Below are 20411 nucleotides of genomic sequence, written 5' to 3' on the forward strand. Positions count from 1 at the left end.
GTCCATAGAAGTATGGTTTAAAATTCTTGATTTTTGTTGAGATTGATTTGAGTTTGATTATCAGAATGCTGTCTTATAAGTTTGTATGTGTCAATTTTTTGCTGTTTTGTAGAACACACCAAATGATCTACAGCTGCTTTCCGATGCACCCGCCCATCACATCTTCTGTCTGTTAGGACCGGTGAAACCAACACAGAACAGTCTACCTGAAATATTATGTGTCTTACAGGTAAGTACAGAGAAATAAGTATAGAGAGAGGGAGAGATAGTCATGCAGATTGAACTTGCCCCCTTTTGTGTACGTATTCAAAATCTGCAAAAGTTTTTTACTTTTCGGGATAAGAGTGGTGTACTCTATTTACTTGGACCAGTGCCCTGAGATGTCACTGCATTGAAGAGTTGACAGCATCCGCAAGAATCATCCTGAAAAAAAGCACCCTAAACAAGGAATCATGGGCAGGCCACAGGGATTTTGTGCTGATGTCCCCAATTTGCACACCTACCCGTGAAAACCACCCGTTTCCATGTTTTATTTTTCTTGTGGATTCTGTCCACTCTCCAATGGCAGTGATAAAACAAAAATAAAAAGATAAAAGGGGATATTGATAGGGGAGAAAAAATAATGCAGAAGTGCAAAGGTAATATTCTATCAGAAATGGAATGGATATTGGTGAAGAGGAGGGGGGGGGTAGACAAATCAAGTGGGAAGGAAAAAAAAGAGTAAATATGACAAGAGAGGAAGAGCTTCTATTTTGGAATAATAATGAATAATCTGTTTCTTTTAGGTTTGTCTCGAAGGAGAGATTTCCAAAGAAACAATAATGAGCAGCTTGAGCAGAGGCAAGAGAGCGTCCGGTGACCTGATTCCTTGGACAGTATCACAACAGGTAGGCATGTTACAGTATTTATGAGGTATGATTGGTTACCAGTCTGAGTAGAGTCTGGTGACCCGATTCCATGGATAGTATCACAACAGGTAGGCATGATACAGTATTCATGAGATATGATTGGTTACCAGTCTGAGTAGAGTCTGGTGACCCGATTCCATGGATAGTATAACAACAGTTTGGCATGTAACAGTATTCACAAAATATGATTGGTTACCAGTCTGAGTAGAGTCTGGTGACCCGATTCCATGGACAGTATCACAACAGGTAGGCATGATACAGTATTCAAGAGATATGATTGGTTACCAGTCTGAGTATAGTCTGGTGACCCGATTCCATGGATAGTATCACAACAGGTAGGCTTGTCACGGTATTCATGAGATATGATTGGTTACCAGTCTGAGTAGAGTCTGGTGACCTGATTCCATGGATAGTATCACAACAGGTAGGCATGTTACAGTATTTATGAGATATGATTGGTTACCAGTCTGAGTATAGTCTGGTGACCCGATTCCATGGATAGTATCACAACAGGTAGGCATGTTACAGTATTTATGAGGTGTGATTGGTTACCAGTCTGAGTATAGTCTGGTGACCCGATTCCATGGATAGTATCACAGCAGGTGGGCATGTTACACTATTCATGAGATATGATTGGTTACCAGTCTGAGTAGAGTCTGGTGACCTGATTCCATGGATAGTATCACAACAGGTAGGCATGTTACAGTATTTATGAGATATGATTGGTTACCAGTCTGAGTAGAGTCTGGTGACCCGATTCCATGGATAGTATCACAACAGGTAGGCATGATACAGTATTCATGAGATATGATTGGTTACCAGTCTGAGTAGAGTCTGGTGACCTGATTCCATGGATAGTATCACAACAGGTAGGCATGTTACAGTATTTATGAGGTGTGATTGGTTACCAGTCTGAGTATAGTCTGGTGACCCGATTCCATGGATAGTATCACAGCAGGTGGGCATGTTACACTATTCATGAGATATGATTGGTTACCAGTCTGAGTAGAGTCTGGTGACCTGATTCCATGGATAGTATCACAACAGGTAGGCATGTTACAATATTTATGAGATATGATTGGTTACCAGTCTGAGTAGAGTCTGGTGACCTGATTCCATGGATAGTATCACAACAGGTAGGCATGTTACAGTATTTATGAGATATGATTGGTTACCAGTCTGAGTAGAGTCTGGTGACCTGATTCCATGGATAGTATCACAACAGGTAGGCATGTTACAGTATTTATGAGGTGTGATTGGTTACCAGTCTGAGTATAGTCTGGTGACCCGATTCCATGGATAGTATCACAGCAGGTGGGCATGTTACACTATTCATGAGATATGATTGGTTACCAGTCTGAGTAGAGTCTGGTGACCCGATTCCATGGATAGTATCACAACAGGTAGGCATGTCACGCTATTCATGAGATACGATTGGTTACCAGTCTGAGAAGAGTCTGGTGACCTGATTCCATGGACAGTATCACAGCAGGTAGGCATGTCACGCTATTCATGAGATATGATTGGTTACCAGTCTGAGTAGAGTCTGGTGACCTGATCCCATGGACAGTATAACAACATGCAGTTTGGCATGTAACAGTATTCACAAAATATGATTGGTTACCAGTCTGAGAAGAGTCTGGTGACCCGTTTCCATGGACAGTATCACAACAGGTAGGCATGATACAGTATTCAAGAGATATGATTGGTTACCAGTCTGAGTAGAGTCTGGTGACCCGATTCCATGGATAGTATCACAACAGGTAGGCATGTCACGCTATTCATGAGATATGATTGGTTACCAGTCTGAGAAGAGTCTGGTGACCTGATTCCATGGACAGTATCACAGCAGGTAGGCATGTCACGCTATTCATGAGATATGATTGGTTACCAGTCTGAGTAGAGTCTGGTGACCTGATCCCATGGACAGTATAACAACATGCAGTTTGGCATGTAACAGTATTCACAAAATATGATTGGTTACCAGTCTGAGAAGAGTCTGGTGACCCGTTTCCATGGATAGTATCACAACAGGTAGGCATGATACAGTATTCAAGAGATATGATTGGTTACCAGTCTGAGTATAGTCTGGTGACCCGATTCCATGGACAGTATCACAACAGGTAGGCATGTCATGCTATTTGTGAGATATGATTGGTTACCAGTCTGAGTAGAGTCTGGTGACCCGATTCCATGGACAGTATGACAACTAGGCATGGTACAGTATTCATGAGATATGATTGGTTACCAGTCTGAGTAGAGTCTGGTGACCCGATTCCATGGACAGTATCACAACAGGTAGGCATGTTACAGTATTCATGAGATATGATTGGTTACCAGTCTGAGTAGAGTCTGGTGACCCGATTCCATGGACAGTATCACAACAGGTAGGTAGGCATGTTACAGTATTCATGAGATATGATTGGTTACCAGTCTGAGTAGAGTCTGGTGACCCGATTCCATGGACAGTATCACAACAGGTAGGCATGTTACAGTATTCATGAGATATGATTGGTTACCAGTCTGAGTAGAGTCTGGCGACCCGGGGCCCGTTTCTCAACACATGGACAAGTTAGTCATATCTTTATCCACCAACCACGGAGTTAGTTCCAATCTTACTAAACCTGTTTCTCGAAAGGCTTCCTAACTAGAATACCTTGATATCGATACTATCGGTAAAAAGAGCAGACGAGACGTAGCCTTAGTCACAAAATATCATAATTTTCAAAATTAAAAATTATGACAAAATTGCAAATATTGTGATAAATTGGGAAATAAATCTTTTCAAAATAATAGCACACGTGAATTATGCATCATACATACCTAGACCATGAAGACTGGAGCATTCAATTGCAGAGAAAATTAAATTATGAATAATTCATTTCATGACTAAAAAATCACTTGTGGACGTTGAGATGGGTACCCCCGGGATATCCAATTTCAATAGTTTACGAAAGTAAACCATAATGGTTTTTTCTTTGTAAAATGATGATAATTATACGGTCTTTTATGATTCTAAACGTCATCAAAATATAATTTAACGAAACATTTTTAATTATTGATACCGAAACATACGATATTTGACAAATTATATGCATAAATTAGAGATAGAATTTATCCAACTGTTAATAGGGGTCTGAAAACAACAAATACGAGTTCAGTTATGGATGGCCTGACGTGGTAGAATCTTTATCGATTAAATCATTTTACTATTTCAAAATGAATGGTTTTGTGATGTAATTTCAACCTCTATGATTGATTACGTAAGATTATAATTTTAAAATTTCTAAGCACTTTTGCATGTCATAGTCTACCCACGTGATGCCACTACGTCATTAAGAAAGAAGTTAGGACAGGTTCGGAGGTGTCATAAATATTTAGTGAGGTTGTTGTACCCGATCTTGGTAAAGAGGGCTTCGTGAAACGGTTAGCGGACAAGTAGCTCACTATCTCCGATTTAGTCAAGAAGTTAGACTTATGACGGTGTTGAGAAACGGGCCCCCGATTCCAGGGACAGTATCACAACAGGTAGGCTTGTCACGCTATTCATGAGATATGATTGGTTACCAGTCTGAGTAGAGTCTGGTGACCCGATTCCATGGATAGTATCACAACGGGTAGGCATGTCACACTATATATGAGATATGATTGGTTATAGCTTTAAGTAGAGTCTGTTGTAGGAGTGAGAGGGAGTAATTTCAGACTGGAAGTGGTGCAGTTTATAACTTTGTAGTGGCACGTTGTAAAGATTTCGGATATTGTCTGGTTTTGGAGAGCAATTGGTATGGTGAGAAGATGGAGAGCTGAGCCCAGGGAGTGGAAATACTGCAGCATCTGTACTCAGGGATGATGGTTCACAAGTATCGCTGTGGAGTTCAGTTCAATTCAATTTCAATTTATTTCATTCATAAAAACACATAAATATGCATAGTAATAAACAAAAATATCAATATAAGAATGTGGAGACAGCTTAGAAGAACCAAGTCTTATATAGTGCTGCCACCAAAATGTAAGCACAAACATTTAAAAATGAACATTTTAACATAATAACTAGAAAATAAAGATGATAGATACAAATACAAATTATTAATATTCCAAGACAAACCCTACACGATACTTGAACAAACAAAGCCTGATAATTTTATAAGTAATGTTTTTTTTTTAATAATCGTTTGAAAGAATTGAGTGATATACTTATATATTTATTGTCATCAGGCAATGCATTCCAAATTTTAGGACCCCTAAAGAATATAGAATTGATACCAATATTGGTTCTCTCGAATGGCAAGTGAAAATCTAATGGCTTTTGCATATTATACAAGTAAAAATCAGAATTCAATTTGAATAATGTGGAAATACTAGATGGTGTAATTATATATTAATATATTCAATAACTTCAATTCTTTGAAAATTGGTTTAGAATTGGCAAGATAATTGAAATGAAAAACTGTTCTTATGGCTTTCTTTTGTATCTCATCATTGAATAATTTCTAGAATTGGCCCATACAATATTACAATAGTTTAAATAAGGTGAGATTGTAGCATTGTAAATCATCAATAAGATTTTACATGGAAAATGCCTCAACCTATAAAGTACGCCAATGCATTTTGAAACTTTGTTACAAACTTGATTGATGTGCTCATGCCATAACAGTTTATTATCCACAATCACCCAAAGAAAATTGATAGATGTAGCAACATTTATTTTAGTACCATTAATTTCAATAATAATGTTATTGTAATTAATTTTCTTATTGGTGAATATCATACATTGAGTTTTATTTACATTTAAAATCAATCTATTTACAACAAGCCAATGAGATAGTTTGCACAACTCATTATTGAAGATAGTTTGCACAACTCATTATTGAAGTTAACCATTAAATTGTTAATATTTGTGGCAGACATAAAAACACTTGTATCATCAGCATAAAAGATAAAATGTAATTTCTCAGAAATATTGCAGACATCATTTATATAAATAAGAAACAATAAAGGTCCCAGGATGGACCCCTGAGGCACTCCGCATCATACTCTATCTTATTCGGATTTAACATTATTAATAAAAAAACATGTTTACGATTAAATGAATAACTTTCAAATAAATCTAAGAGGACACCACGATTACCATAATTTTGTAACTTATATAAAAGAATATTATGATCTAATGTGTCAAATGCCTTACTCAAATCCCAAAATAATCCAAATAATATTTCTTTATAATTAAAAGCAGTTGAGACTTTACAAACTAAATAAGCTATTGCAGAGGATGTGGAGTTAGTTCTTTACAGGATGGACAGTGTAGAGGGGCTCCACATGATAAGAGTAGAGTAGAGAGGTTAGGGGTAGGGGGTAAACAAACATCATGATACCAGAGACCACATGTCTGGCATTCTAGGGAGTTTATGGTTGTTTGAGACTGGCAGACAGGGCAAGTTAAAGAGTTGCCATCTTTGGAAACCAAACTCATTTCACCAGACGTTATTTTGTGTACATGAAGTGCCTGTGTAGTGGAGAGGAGAAGCAGGACCATTTTGAGATCCAGACATGCTGCTACAAGGACCACAAAAAATTCCCCATCTAGGTGCTTACAGCGATCAAGCTCAGTTTTGTTAAACGATGTGCAATATAAATTTAGCCATTGATCACAGATTTCAAACTGTATAGTGTCCATGCAGGCTTGCTTGACAAAGACTGGGTAGGTGGCAGATTTGTCAGAAGCAGTGCACAGGCAGGCCTTCTCCATAGGTTTAGGATGGAGGGAGTTAGAGGCGGAGGAAGGAATCTCAAAGAGGTCATCAAGATCCTTGGATTGAAAGAAGTTTGGATGATCTCTATGCAGGGAGGCAGAAACGTCTGGTAACACAGTGGTGGCAAGGAGATCAAGGTGTCTTCCAAGGAAGCGGATTTCTCCTGAGTTATTAAAGAACTTGATTGTGAATTGATTCAGTTTTCCTGCCCTTCTCTGACTTAATTCTATCGAAGAAGGTAATATCTGAGTGTTCTTAAAGTAGAACTACTTTTCTAGGACCGTGTGTGATCAGCATTCAGAGGCTGTGTGAAATTCTATGATTTGATCAATTCCAGGGAGGCTTCCTTCCAAGCTAGAAATACCCTCATGGGAATACGGCAGTTTTTTCGGAAAGGGTGCACAGGCAGGCCTCTTGAAAGAAGTTTGAAGGATCTCTATGTAGGGTGGCAGAAACGGCTGCTAACACGGTGATGGCAAGGAGATCAAGGTGTCTTCCAAGAAAGTGGATTTCTCCAGAGTTATTGAATAACTGGATTGTGAATTGTTACAGTTTTCCTGTCCTTCCTTTATTTCATTAAAGAAAGTAATACCCAAGTGTTCTTCATTAGAACTACCTTTCAGGGACCATGTTGGAACAGCATTCAGAGGCTGGGTGAAATTCCGTGACTTGATCCGTTCCAGGGAGGCTTCCTTCCAAGCTAGAAATACCCTCATGGGAATACGGCAGTGGATTTGTGTCTCACCATTTCTTAACACTCACTGTTGTACCTATAAATTGACCGCTGCTTGCAGTTCTGGTTTTACGTCCAGACCCTGGGTCAAATGAAGAATCCATTGGGGGGATATTATTTCAATTCAATTTTCATATAATTTATTCAACCATAAAAATATATACATGTACATACAAATCATACATTTTACATAATTATGCAATAAAAGGTACAAAATATGGCTAGGACCATAAAATGGTGAATATGGATAAAACTTAAATTGTTGTGCATGTACTGTGTTCCTTAATCTTTATATATTTCCCATTTGTCAATTTCACTTTTAGCTGTGTTCTGAGTCTTTAATATAGAATGATAATAATAAATTGGTACTTATGTAGTGAATAATCAATTTAAATTGCTCTATGCGCTTTATACGATTTGCTCTCCAATATTACAATTACACTACAACAAAAATAAGTATGTTTTCAAATGTCTTTTAAACAATTCAACAGAAGTACATGATCGAAGGTGAATTGGTAAGCTATTCCATAATTTGGGACCACAAAAATCAAAACTAGCTTCCCCCCTTTTGAAACAACCCTAGGAATGTGTAAAATTGTAGTGTCTTCACTAGGATGTAGTCTGTAATGTGGCCTGTGTGGGGATCTAAGTAAACTATAGAGGTATTTGGGTGCCATTTTATGCATACACTTATAAACTAACAGTGCAACCTTGTAAGAAATTCTTTTGTCAACTGGTAACCAGTGCAAATGCTTTAACAAAGGAGTGGCCTGATCATACTTCTGAGCTTTCAAGATAATCCTAGCCGCGCGATTTTGAATGCGCTGCAACCCGTCACGATCTGTTTTATTGATATTGATCAATAGAGAATTAGAGTAATCTAGCCTACTAAGCACGAGAGATCGGATAGCATGGTTACAAGCTTCATCGGTGAGCATTTTTCGTATTCTACATATATTATATAGATGGAAGTTGAGAGCTTTGCAGAGTGATGTTACTTGATGAGACATGGATAAGGAGGAATCAATATATTTGTATCATTCATTTTCTTTATAGTTCCAGGACAATGATTTCCCCAGCCTATCAGGAGGACGAGTGGTGAGGATAGCAACGCATCCAGATTACCAAGGGGTATGTTTAGAAGGATGTATTTAACCCTACAACCTTGATTTTAAGTAAAACGGTTTAAACATTTATTATATCGTCGCACGCACCACGAACCGTCCTCTCTGCGCACTTCAATGCGAAAATTAAGCGCACTGTATCTATTCCACGAACTGTCCTCTCCGTTACGTTGCCCAATGTGGCGTAAATAATTAACTTCAAGAAAATATAAAGATACGGGATGAAACTTTGGAACCTGAACTTTTTAACAAAGACACTGGTTAATTAATTTGCTCTCCTTGTAGGTGCACTAATTGCTGGTTTAAAAAAAACTTCTTTAAATGCATTTTCTGCAAAAGTAACTTTCCCATCGAAGTGCGCAGAGAGGACGGTTCATGGTGCGTGCGACGATATGAGAAGATTAATTCAAAGAACAAACTAAAGTCCAAAGTTTTGAAATGCCATACGAATTGTAAAATGAATAGTAATGGATTTTTCATTCCTCTTTGTAGTTGTAAAAGGGGTTTCAATTCAGAATCATGATGACATCGCAAGAATCATACAATCAGCTACAATTGTTAGCCAATTTGGCCATTTCTGCGAACAAGAGACTTCCAATTATTGTACATGATTACAGAAGCATTGTGATAGTTGTCTGAACCACAAAAGAGATTATTTTGTATGTTTATATTGTTAGAAAAATATTCGGCTAGGCATTTATCTGCATTTGCCACTCTCCATCCAGGTGCAGTACATGGTTACTTGGTAGGAAAATAAATTCCTTGAATGCTTGAGCGCCTGATAAATAAAGCCGGGGCAATAGTATGCAGTGATGAGAAATATTGTATTGAGCGCCATATAAATGTTGCATATTATTTATTTATTTTTTTGTGTGAGCCATTTATTGTGAGCCATCGTAGTCGTTACTCCTTTTAAATAATTTTGTGCATTGTATATATTTTGTGTGTGTGTCAGGACCATGATGTAAAACAGCCTTGGCTGATCATGTTTTATCTTTATCCTGGATAAATATGTTCCAATAAATAAAAAAAAATAAAAAATTGTTATTTTTTATGTTAAAAATATGTTTATTTTTACTTTATTCATTTTATTCATACCTCAATAAAATCAAGATGGGATATGGAAGCAGAGCTCTTAGTCTCCTTCAGAAGTACTACCAAGGAGAGTTTCCCAGTATGACTGAAACATCTGAAACAAAGGCTATCACTACAGTTCAGAAAGAGGTTTGTTTATACAAAAGATTTGTGTTTCAAGTTTTGAATGATTTAATTGTGATACCATGTGCTTGAAATGTTCTGGTACAGTTAACTCTGATTAATTCAGTAATGATAATATAATAATAGAGGGTATTTTTATAGCACATATATCCACCTTCTTGGTGCTCAAGGTGCCTCTATATTATTTCTGGTAAACTTGGCTACCTATTCTGATGCTCACAGCTTTTTGAGGAATTACTTCTGTTTTAATAAAGTCAAATATTTTGTTTTGAATGATCCATATACATGTTTCTTTTTGACTTGGAGACTTTAAAAAATCACAAAGTTCACTTCTGTCTTTTACAGTTTCTGTGGTTTTTTTTTAACCTTTTCTCAGGCTGTAGGTTTACTGGAAGAAGTGATCGTTCCAAGAAAGAATTTACCCCCTCTACTGGCCAAGCTTAGCGAGAGACCAGCCGAGAAACTAGACTACCTTGGTGTGTCTTTTGGACTAACGGCTGATTTGCTGAAGTAAGTGAAGCTGATAGACAATGTTCACCAAACATTTCTAGAATCATTGAAACCCTGCTAAAAAGACAAGGTGATTTTATTGGCAACCCAGGTAACACCTGGGTGGAGAGTGGCAAAGTGTTGTTTGATGCCTTGCCAAAGGATACTTCTTATCTTAATCATTTTGAGTTAAAACACAGAAAGGCATGTTTGTTTTGATAGTTATAGCAGTAAAGTTTGCCAAATGTAAAGCATTTTGCTGTTGCATCTAGTCGTTTTCGTATAGAATAATAATTAATTCTTTTGTTTCATTTTATTCCAATCTGCACAGGTTTTGGCGGAAGGCAGGATATCTTCCAGTCTATCTGCGGCAGACCCCGGTGAGTTCTCTTTTCTTGTTGCTGTTCTCAAAGCATCATTAATTATCCTTAAACATACATATAGATGCTAGTTGTAGTAAAGATATCAAAATGAGTTCAACAGAAACCAATAAAAAAAATGACCACCAACATGCTTGTAAATATAGATAGAAAATACATGTATGTGCCATATTTGTCTTGTAGAAAACCTGTTATTGCTGAGCAAATTAATAATAATAATAATAATATGAACATTTGTAATGCGCCGGTATCCATCATATAAAGATGCTCATGGTGCAATAAAGAAAAGAAAAGGAAAAGGAAAAAGAAAAGAAAGGAAGGAAGAAAGAAAACCTGCTAAAAAGAGGGGTAGAATAACAATTACCTAAAAGCTTGCGTGAATAACCAGGTTTTAAGAGAACTTTTGAAAGTGGTGAGACAAGAAATATTGCGGATTTCTATTGGCAGTTTATTCCATAGGAAAGGCCCAGCATGTTGAAACGATCGATCCCCTCATGAATTATGAGATTGTGGTACAGCGAGTAAGAATGAACTAGAAGACCTAAGGATGCGAGAGGGATTGTATGGAGTAATTAAGGAAGAGTTGTATTAAGGTGCAGTTCTGTGAATAGAATGGAAAACAAGTAGGAGGAGGATTTTTAATTTAATGCGCTGTACAATTAAAATGGTGTTTGGGTGACAAATCTTTCCAAACATTAGTGATGATAAAGTTTTGATTTATATAGACATACTAGATCTCGATCTGCAAAGACTGCGATGTTCTTTTAACAATTCACCTTGACTTTACAGACTTTTTCATGAAATCAACTAAAAAGAATGATTGGTGAACTCTTCTTTCGCTTCTTAGTCGCTCTTATCTTACGAACCGCTTTATGAAACACCCACAATAAACATCACCTACATTTAATACCCAAATGACAGGACAGTATGGCAAAAGTCCATTAAGGAAATTGACAATCCAACTCCACAACGTTGGAAAATGGACTTTTACTGCGGATTATAATTTGTATATTTGTGTTGTTTGTAATTGAGGTATAAAAGTGAAATATTTCATCTCTTTGAATATCAGAATGATCTAACAGGGGAGCATTCATGCATCATGCTGAAGACTGTGCAAGAATCAGACATAGAGGGCACCAGTCAGGACACATGGCTCTCTGCTTTCTGGACAGGTAAGTTTTTATGTAAAACCAAAGCTTGACAAAGATTCTGTATTACCACTTTGAAGTAAGATATCATTGCTGGCATGATCAAACCTTTTTTTTTAATGAAAAAAAGGTAAATTACAGCTCAGAAAAAGCTTGATTTCAGAGTTATGATGCAAGTTGTAACTTTCTTTACCTACGTAGCGTTTTCTACAGGAATGAGGAGACTGTTTTTAGACAACATGAGATTGTTGCAGTTTGAGATACCTTCAAAATGTTAACATTTGAGATTTTATTGCTCTAATAATATTTTTATGGCAAAATGGTTTGGTATCTAGCCATGACAATCTTAATGTTATTCTTAATTAGCAATTTGCATTAGATTTCATACATTTATTCATTTGTTCATTCATCCATTTATTCATTCATCCATCCATCTAATCATTCATTAATCCATCCATCCATCCAATTGATCATTTATCCTGTCCATCCACCCATCCATCCATCCGTCCATCCATCCATCCAATTGATCGTTTATGATCCGTCCCTCCATCCATCCATTCATCCATCCATCCCTCCACCATTTATTTGTTTATTTAATATACATTTACATGTATATATATTTTTCATTCATTCATTAGTTATTTATTATCTATTTTGAAGATGTTTTTAATTGACTTTTCCTTATTTCCCATGGCAGATTTCAGGAAGCGTTTTATGTCTCTGTGTGCCTACCAGTTCCGAGCTTTCAGACCTTCCCTAGCTCTCAGCGTTCTCTTCTGCAAGACATATAATAAGATGAAAGCACAAGGTTAGTGTATGGTCCTGTATCCCAAAGCTTAGCAGTCAATTGTATGGTTAAATTTTATGATTGATAGTACATTGTAGTCAATGCAATAAGTCATGAAGGTTTGTTTTACAATTATTATTATGCTTTTTGTTACAAATTGTGTCGTAAGTTGTTTTAAGTTTTCTTGTGCCAATATGGTGAGTTATCTGCACAAGTTTACAAAAGGTGACGATTCTTATTAACTCTCATGTTCACCTTTAGTTGTACTGTAGAAATGTTTTTCCATAGCAGCTGAATAGTAAATACATGTAGGTTTAAAGCCTGTCTAAAGCTTTAGTAAAGAGTCGCTAATGTTAACTATAACCGAGTAGAATTGAACATAACAATATTACAAAAGCATAGTAGTCAGTGCATGTACATGTATTTTCTACCCATTAGAACTTAAATATTGCATTTTTCCAGCCGTAAGGACGTAATGTACCTAGATTTTTCAGAAAACTGCCAACTCTGAACAACGAATTGCTTGATATATATTTTCCAATTCAGAAATGAATGCTTCAGAACTAGAGCTGCTCTTCTCAAAGTACGACATCCAGAGACTGGACCTCTACTCTAGGAACATGGCGGATTATCACCTTATCACAGATCTGCTGCCCTCTGTGGCGAGACTTGTCTTTCTCAAGAAGATCAACGTTCACCTCTCCGCTGTTCAGTTTGTAAGAAAATGTGCTGCTTTTTTTAACATTTAGATTTACTAGAAAATATAAAATAAAATTATCTATGTATTCAATCATAGGTCTTGAAATTAATTGCAAATTTGTACACAATTGCTTTTTGCATTTTGAAACAAAAACCCACATTGATTTTGCTATAAGCAAACTTGTATCAATTTGCAAAAGAAATTAGCAATTGATAAAATTATATTTTCTTGTAACACCTCATAAGTATGAGGCTACCTGAAAGAGAGAAGAAAAAAACCCATCATGGCGATTGCTAATTTGTTGGCTTGATGCAAGAAGGAACTTTGGGTAATTTTGACAATAATTTATATATTGTGCTCTTTTTAATTTGCAGATATTTTGAGTTTTACTTTAAATTTTGAAATAATGTTGCATCATGAGATGGCCTACAATGTACTCTTTCAATATTTGAAAAAAAATGATTCTGAAAATTACCCTTAAATCCATTCTTGGGGGAAACCAACAATTTATCGTTCTCTATTTTCTATAGAGCATCCTCCTAGGTCTTGGTCTACAACACAAGACGGTGGACATCCTGGAGAAGGAGACGGAGGTGCCTTCCTCCCAGCTCCTTGCCTTGTTCAACCGCATCGTCAGGAAGGTTGTAGCGGAGCTGAACAGTATCCTGGAGCGGGAGGTGGAGAAGGGGATGGCGGAGGAGAGGGTTGTTAGCATGGAGCCGACCAGACAGACGATGGCGCAAGAACTGGTAAGGAGGGAGGGATGGAGGAATGGATGGAGGGATGGATATATAGATGGACTGATGGATGGTTAGATACTGTAGTTAGATAGATAGATAAAAAGATGATTGAGAGATGGAAAAGGGATATTAGAGGAGAGGGTTGTTAGCATGGAGCCGACTAGACAGACAATGGCACAAAAATTGGTAAGGAGGAGGAAGGAATGGATGGATGGATGGAAGGAAAAGAAGATAGATAACTAGATAGATGATCGAGAGATGCGGAAATGGATATGAGAGGAGAGGGTTGTTAGCATGGAGCCGACTAGACAGACAATGGCACAAAAATTGGTAAGGAGGAGGAAGGAATGGATGGATGGAAAAGAAGATAGATAACTAGATAGATGATCGAGAGATGGAGAAATGGATATTAGAGGATTGGGTTGTTAGCATGGAGCCGACTAGACAGACAATGACACAAGAACTGGTAAGGAGCGATGGATGGATGGAGGGTTGATGGATGGATGAATGGATGATTGGATATATAGATGGATAGCTGGGTGGTTGGATGGATGGAGAGTTGGTGGATGGATGGATGGATGAGTTGATATATAGGTGGATGGATGAGTGGATGGATGGATGGCTAGGTGGTTTGATGGATGGATGGATAGCTGGATGGGTGGATGGATGGAGGGTTGGATGAATGGATGGTCTGGGTGGATGGATGGATTGAAGGGCAGGTATGTTGTTGGACAGACAGCCGTGAAGCATTGCATATATTTTTGCTTGAACCTATAAGCCTGTAATTTTATGACTCTGTTACTTGCACAACCATATTTGTTTACAATTTCATCCAGTTCTCTCCTCGCTCTAATGTCATCTCTTGACAACTTCATGTAATACATTTCCCTCCCATTTTCTTGTCATTTTGTTCTGTGTAGGATGAAGCTGCAGCCGAAATTGAAGCCAAACAGAAAAAAGAATTGGAAGCTCTTAAAGGACTGGATCTTAGCAAGTAAGTCTCTGGTATCATTCCCCTCTAAAATTAGAATTCTCCGTGGTTAATATTAGTGCTGACATCTTACTGCAGACTCAAACTTTCGTTAGATGTATGAACAGTGTATATAGGAATTATTTGTACCCTTTACTTTAACAACACTGGAAAATAAGTGGCTGAATTATGGTGAAGTCAAAATAAAATCTGATGAATTGTAAATTATAATTCAGTCAGTTCGATAATCTATATTTTCATACCTTTCAATGATCAAGACTTATTTCTTATTTTGTTTTGAGTAATGAGATGACATGCTTTTATTTCATATGGAATTCTGATCCTTTTCATTTGATTCATATATTTGACTGGAAAATCAATCCAATTATACCCCTGTACAAAATTTCAATGAGACAACAGCAATTGTGAAATGCGTACAACCCATCTGCAATCCTAAGAACTGTATATCAGATGAAAGCGATAACAAGTCATGGGTTATTTTCCTTGGCTATTTCTATTTGTGATAGGTATGCGATTAGAGGCCAAGAGTCGGAATGGGATGATGCACTGAAGTCAGGAAAGAAGAAGAACGTTATCAGCATCAAATGGTAAATAGTTCTAATTTTTTTTTATGTTTTGCATGATCATCAACCCCTCCCATTACTAGCATTGCTACCAGCAGAAATCTGAATATTGTCGTCATAACCATTACAATCATTGTATCATCGTCATCATGATCATTATCATCATCACCATCAACACTCTCATCACCATCTTCATCATCATCATGATCATCAAGATCATTATCATCACCAACACTCTCATTATCATCATCATCATTACCACTATCATCAAATTTACCACCATTATCATCACCATCATTTTATCATTAACAACGTAATATTCATCATCATCATCACCATCATCACCATCTTCATCACCATCATCATCACCATCATCATCATCATCACCACCATCATCATCACCATCATCATCACCATCATCATCATCATCATCACCATCATCGTATCAATAAATCACCATCATATCATATCAATATCACCATTCACCAGTCATTTTCCTTGTCAAAGTTTTCATATTTTCTTCAACAAAATACCTTTGTTGACTCTTTTCTTCCCTTTTTTCTCCTTTGCAGTGCGGATCAAGAGAAGAGGATAGCAGAGAAGAGCAAACAAACGGAGAAGAGAAAAGGAGAACGAGAGAGCTTTGGAGGAGAAGACCAAGAGGAGGCCAAGAAGAAGAAGAAAAAGAAATTCAAGCCCGGGAAGGGGTTCAAGAACTGAGAGAGGAAATAAATATGGACAGATATTTTTAATATATGTATCATACATTGCAGATAATGCAGACAGCATAGACCTGTGCGGCAGTTCCATATTTTGCCAAATGTACAAATACTTTTGTTCTACATATGATTTACAGGGAAACCTGTCTCTAAAGACAGACATTCAGGCCTGAATTCACATAGGTGGTTTTGAAAAACATTGGTTGAACCCATGGGTTTATTGAGATTTCCTGTAAAAGGTATGCTTATTTACCACATATATTTGAAAAGTATCCAATGCTGATGCATGCTTTGATGCTCGTTGCCATGGTTTAGTACGCCATTTCATTCATGAGTCCACTGTTTTGAATGAACAAGTCCACTCTTTAAAATACAGTGGACTCCTGAATAAAATAGAGTGCTAAACCATGACAACAGGCGTCAATATGGCACACTGACAAGCGCGCATCAGCATTGGGCAATTATTGATATGCATGGTAAATAAGCGTAATTCATACAGGAAATCTGCATAAAACGTGGGGTTAAACGATGGTTTTCAAAACCACCTTTGTTAATTTGGGCTGCAAAGTCTCACTCTTGCTCATTTCCCCACGCTCTTTCTCACAGATGTATTACAGCCTATCATACATGTATGCATTATACATAATGCCTAGTGAGCTCACATGAGGTCATGGATCCCTGCCTAAAATTTTACGCATTGCTGGTCTTTGAGATTGGCATCTCTGTGAAGACCCCCCAATGGAGACAAATAAAGCGGTCCTTGCAAGCAGGTGGTCTTTATGGGCAGGTTTCAATTCATAAGGATGGATTAAGTTTGCACTTGTGATTAAGCGTGGAGCGTTGTGGCCCAGTGGATTAGTCTCCGGACTTTGAAATAGAGGGTCATGGGTTCGAATCCCAGCCGTGGCATAATTTCCTTCTGATCAGCCAGAAACTGATCCACAATGTGCTGCACTCAGTCCAGATGAGGTAAATGGGTACCGGTAGGAAGTAATTTCTCAAGAAGCTGTGCGCTGTGAACGCCTAGCTTAGCCGGGTAATATAGGAGCGCTTTGAGCACCTAACAAGGTGGATATATAAATACCCAATATCATTATTAAGCCACTATCAAATGATAAACATTTACCCATTGGTCAAAGTTTACCTAACCTGAGGAATGTTTCACAAAGATTTCAGTGTGATTGAATGCACACAGGAAGCACACTACCGCGTATCCGTCGATCAGATTATGGGTATTTGAATTTTAGCACAACTCTATGCCACACTTAGCTCTATGTGGAACACCTCCAGGGCCCTGTCTTTCAAAGAGTTACGATTGATCCAATCAATCGTAACTCTATGGAAATCCATCAGTGTCATAATTTTTTCTACAGGAAATTTGCGAAATGTCCTTTGTAAACAAAGGAGAACACATCAAATTGTCAAGAAATCAATGAATTTATGGATATACATTTATATCTAGAAAGGTTTATGAACAAACATGCATTTTTACATGCTGACTTTGCTGGCTTTCCATTGTTGCAATTGATCAGATCCATCGTAAGTCTTTGTCAGACGGGGCTTAGGTCACCCAACTTTTGTAGTTTAGGCCATGTAGATCAGCAGCCATTTGCATGAACTTGTACCATTGATAATTGATTTGTAGGCTTGTTTGAATGTAATGATTAATAAATCAAGCAGGAAAATTGGCCCTATGATAAGGTACAGTGTACTAACCTTTCTAATATGGGGCCCCAGATCATACAGCTGTAGTCTGTACACTGTGACATTTATCTTTATAACAAAAGCAAAACTTCCATGCAATGCTGCATTGGCTTATTGAATAGTACTACAATAGGGTTCGAGAAAATGGTGTAAAGGTTCTGGCTTATTAAACCAACATCTCTTCCTAAGTTTATTCCCACTGTCGTGCGATCTGTTAGGAATGTCACGATTTACGTTTTGAATAGCTGATCGCGAAAATATTTGAACTGTCCAAAATATGCTTACAATCAATGATTGCCACGACTGATCTGATACGATCACAAGTACTTCATTGTTACAGTGGGAACTAGGTATTAATAAGCTTCTAAAGCTTTCATTTTCAAAATAAAAGAAGATAACCTTTACCAGTAAACACTTGCATGAAGGATGCAAATCTAGGTATGGTTTTTCCCAATGAGAAGAAAAAAATCATTAATGAATTGACTGTCATATCTCACATTTCTTGATTATTTGTAATAAAATATGTATGGTTTAATGAGTAATTTATGTTTATATGATCATTGGAAATAAATGTGGCCAAAATGGCATTTAAAACATGAAAACATCTTTCCTGTGAGGATTTTTCTTGTTTGTTTTGAAAATGGTGAATCAGCTTGCTTTGCAAGTTGGTAATCCCAAATAGAAGATGAGTTGAGAAAAAAAACCAGCATGATGCTGAATGAAAATTATGCTCACAACAATAATGAAAATAATAGACCACATATATATCACACTGACGCAGTTCATTAACAAATTGATATGCACATTTTATTACCATGGAATGCAAAGAAAACTGCAAAAGACAATAATGTACAATTATATTCACAGTGCTAGCATAGAAGTACATGGATTTCATGTAGTACATTGATATTTTGAAGACAAAAACTTGGATTTTCTACAGGAAGAGTAAAAAAAAAATACTTTTTTTAAATTGCTATGAATTCATTTATGAATGAACACACTCCTCTTGTGATCCATTGATATTCATTAGCTGGATAGAGCTCGTATGCTGCTGCATGCACGACCTGGGGGAAAGGAAAAGTACTACAAGTACACAATCGACAGTATATTGGGCCATACCAACGCGTAAAAAACAATCCTGTGCACAAAGCAACAGACAAAAAGTGTGGCATTTTGTGCACACTTGACATTTTGGGGCCTAAAAAGAGCGAGTTCTAGCTCTATCCAGCTTATGGATATCGATGATTTGATGTCATATTTGCGACGTATTGCCTTCATTCCCGAGAAGAGGCAATGACATGATTTCAAAAAAGCACTTTAAATTCAAACTATATTTTCTATTCCTGTACATGTGAACATGCACAAAGCATCAAGGCTAGAAAGTTATCATTCTTGTAAAGAAACACATTTGCAGACAATCAAGTACATGAATGCAAGAAAGACCCAAGTTACTGATAATTCATTTCAAGTAAATCAAGAAAAGCAAAAATGTTTTCTGTGCATGTCCAACGGTGATTGTGGTCAGTTTCCATTCATTTTGGGCACTTATGGGTGGAATTCCAGGATACAAATTACACATCGTAAGGGCTCAAGAATGAGTAATTTGGCCAAGAGTTGGACTTGGATCATTCTTGCATCCATACACTCAATTGCTTTGGATAAAACCTCTCTGATAAGAACTTGGTAGATTATTATGCAAAAAGGGGACTGCATTTTCATAGCAAAACAAAAAAAGGAATATGCAAAAAAAGGGTGAACGGTTGGCACTTCTGCCCTCGTCATTCTGAATTTCTTGCCATGAAAATGCATCTTGTTTGGATTGTTGTGGGAATTTGTCGGCAAATGTCTGAACCAGTCTTCAAAACGGGGGAGGGGATCTCTAAAAGTAAAGCCAACTATGTGAGCATTGGTCTTGCACTAACTTCCTCAGGACAACCCATAAGGTATTGTCTCCATTTTGTGCTTCATGAAAGGTGTAATGTTCTCAAATTATCATGACTTGGGCTGTTCCTAAAGAGAAGTAGGGACTGAGGAAAATGGAGGTCCGACATACTAAAATATTATTTTATGGAATTGCTCTCCTACTAAACAAAGAGTCTAAATGAAAGCTACAAAAAACATCACACACTTGAATGGTCCTTGCATGAACAGATTCAAGCGCTGATTCCACCACAGGAAAACATCACTTTCCAGGGGTCCGTAACACAAAGATTAGCGATCGATCGCTTAATCGATAGACCAATCAAGAACAATGGTTCATGCGCATTTGGTTCAAAGTGCCGGCTACGAACCAATGAGAAGTGTTCTTTCATATTTGCTATTCATCACTAAGCTTTGTGTTACGGGTCCCAGATGTCACAAAATGTTTCCTGCCCAAGAAATTTGTGGATTTTACGACTTCATCGCTTCTGGGTATTAATGTGGATGAGGGATTGATTGATTTTTTTTCTTGAGATG

The 20411-nt window shown here is 37.3% G+C and overlaps 1 protein-coding gene across 1 annotated transcript in view; it reads left to right on the forward strand.

The window, feature by feature from the left end:
• The window catches only part of LOC121421006 (RNA cytidine acetyltransferase-like), a 36591-nt gene extending 19437 nt beyond the window's left edge, over positions 1-17154 (forward strand). The window contains exons 15-27 of the mRNA XM_041615587.1: positions 113-229; positions 786-887; positions 8448-8522; positions 9629-9739; positions 10110-10243; positions 10554-10602; positions 11672-11774; positions 12448-12558; positions 13084-13253; positions 13768-13986; positions 14898-14971; positions 15475-15555; positions 16104-17154. Coding sequence (XP_041471521.1) covers positions 113-229; positions 786-887; positions 8448-8522; positions 9629-9739; positions 10110-10243; positions 10554-10602; positions 11672-11774; positions 12448-12558; positions 13084-13253; positions 13768-13986; positions 14898-14971; positions 15475-15555; positions 16104-16251 — 1494 coding nt within the window. The 3' untranslated portion in view covers positions 16252-17154. The remainder of the gene's footprint in view (positions 1-112; positions 230-785; positions 888-8447; positions 8523-9628; positions 9740-10109; positions 10244-10553; positions 10603-11671; positions 11775-12447; positions 12559-13083; positions 13254-13767; positions 13987-14897; positions 14972-15474; positions 15556-16103) is intronic.
• Positions 17155-20411: the final 3257 nt, after the last annotated feature.

This window comes from Lytechinus variegatus, chromosome 9 (assembly GCF_018143015.1).
Source record: "Lytechinus variegatus isolate NC3 chromosome 9, Lvar_3.0, whole genome shotgun sequence".
Lineage (NCBI taxonomy): Eukaryota > Metazoa > Echinodermata > Echinoidea > Temnopleuroida > Toxopneustidae > Lytechinus > Lytechinus variegatus.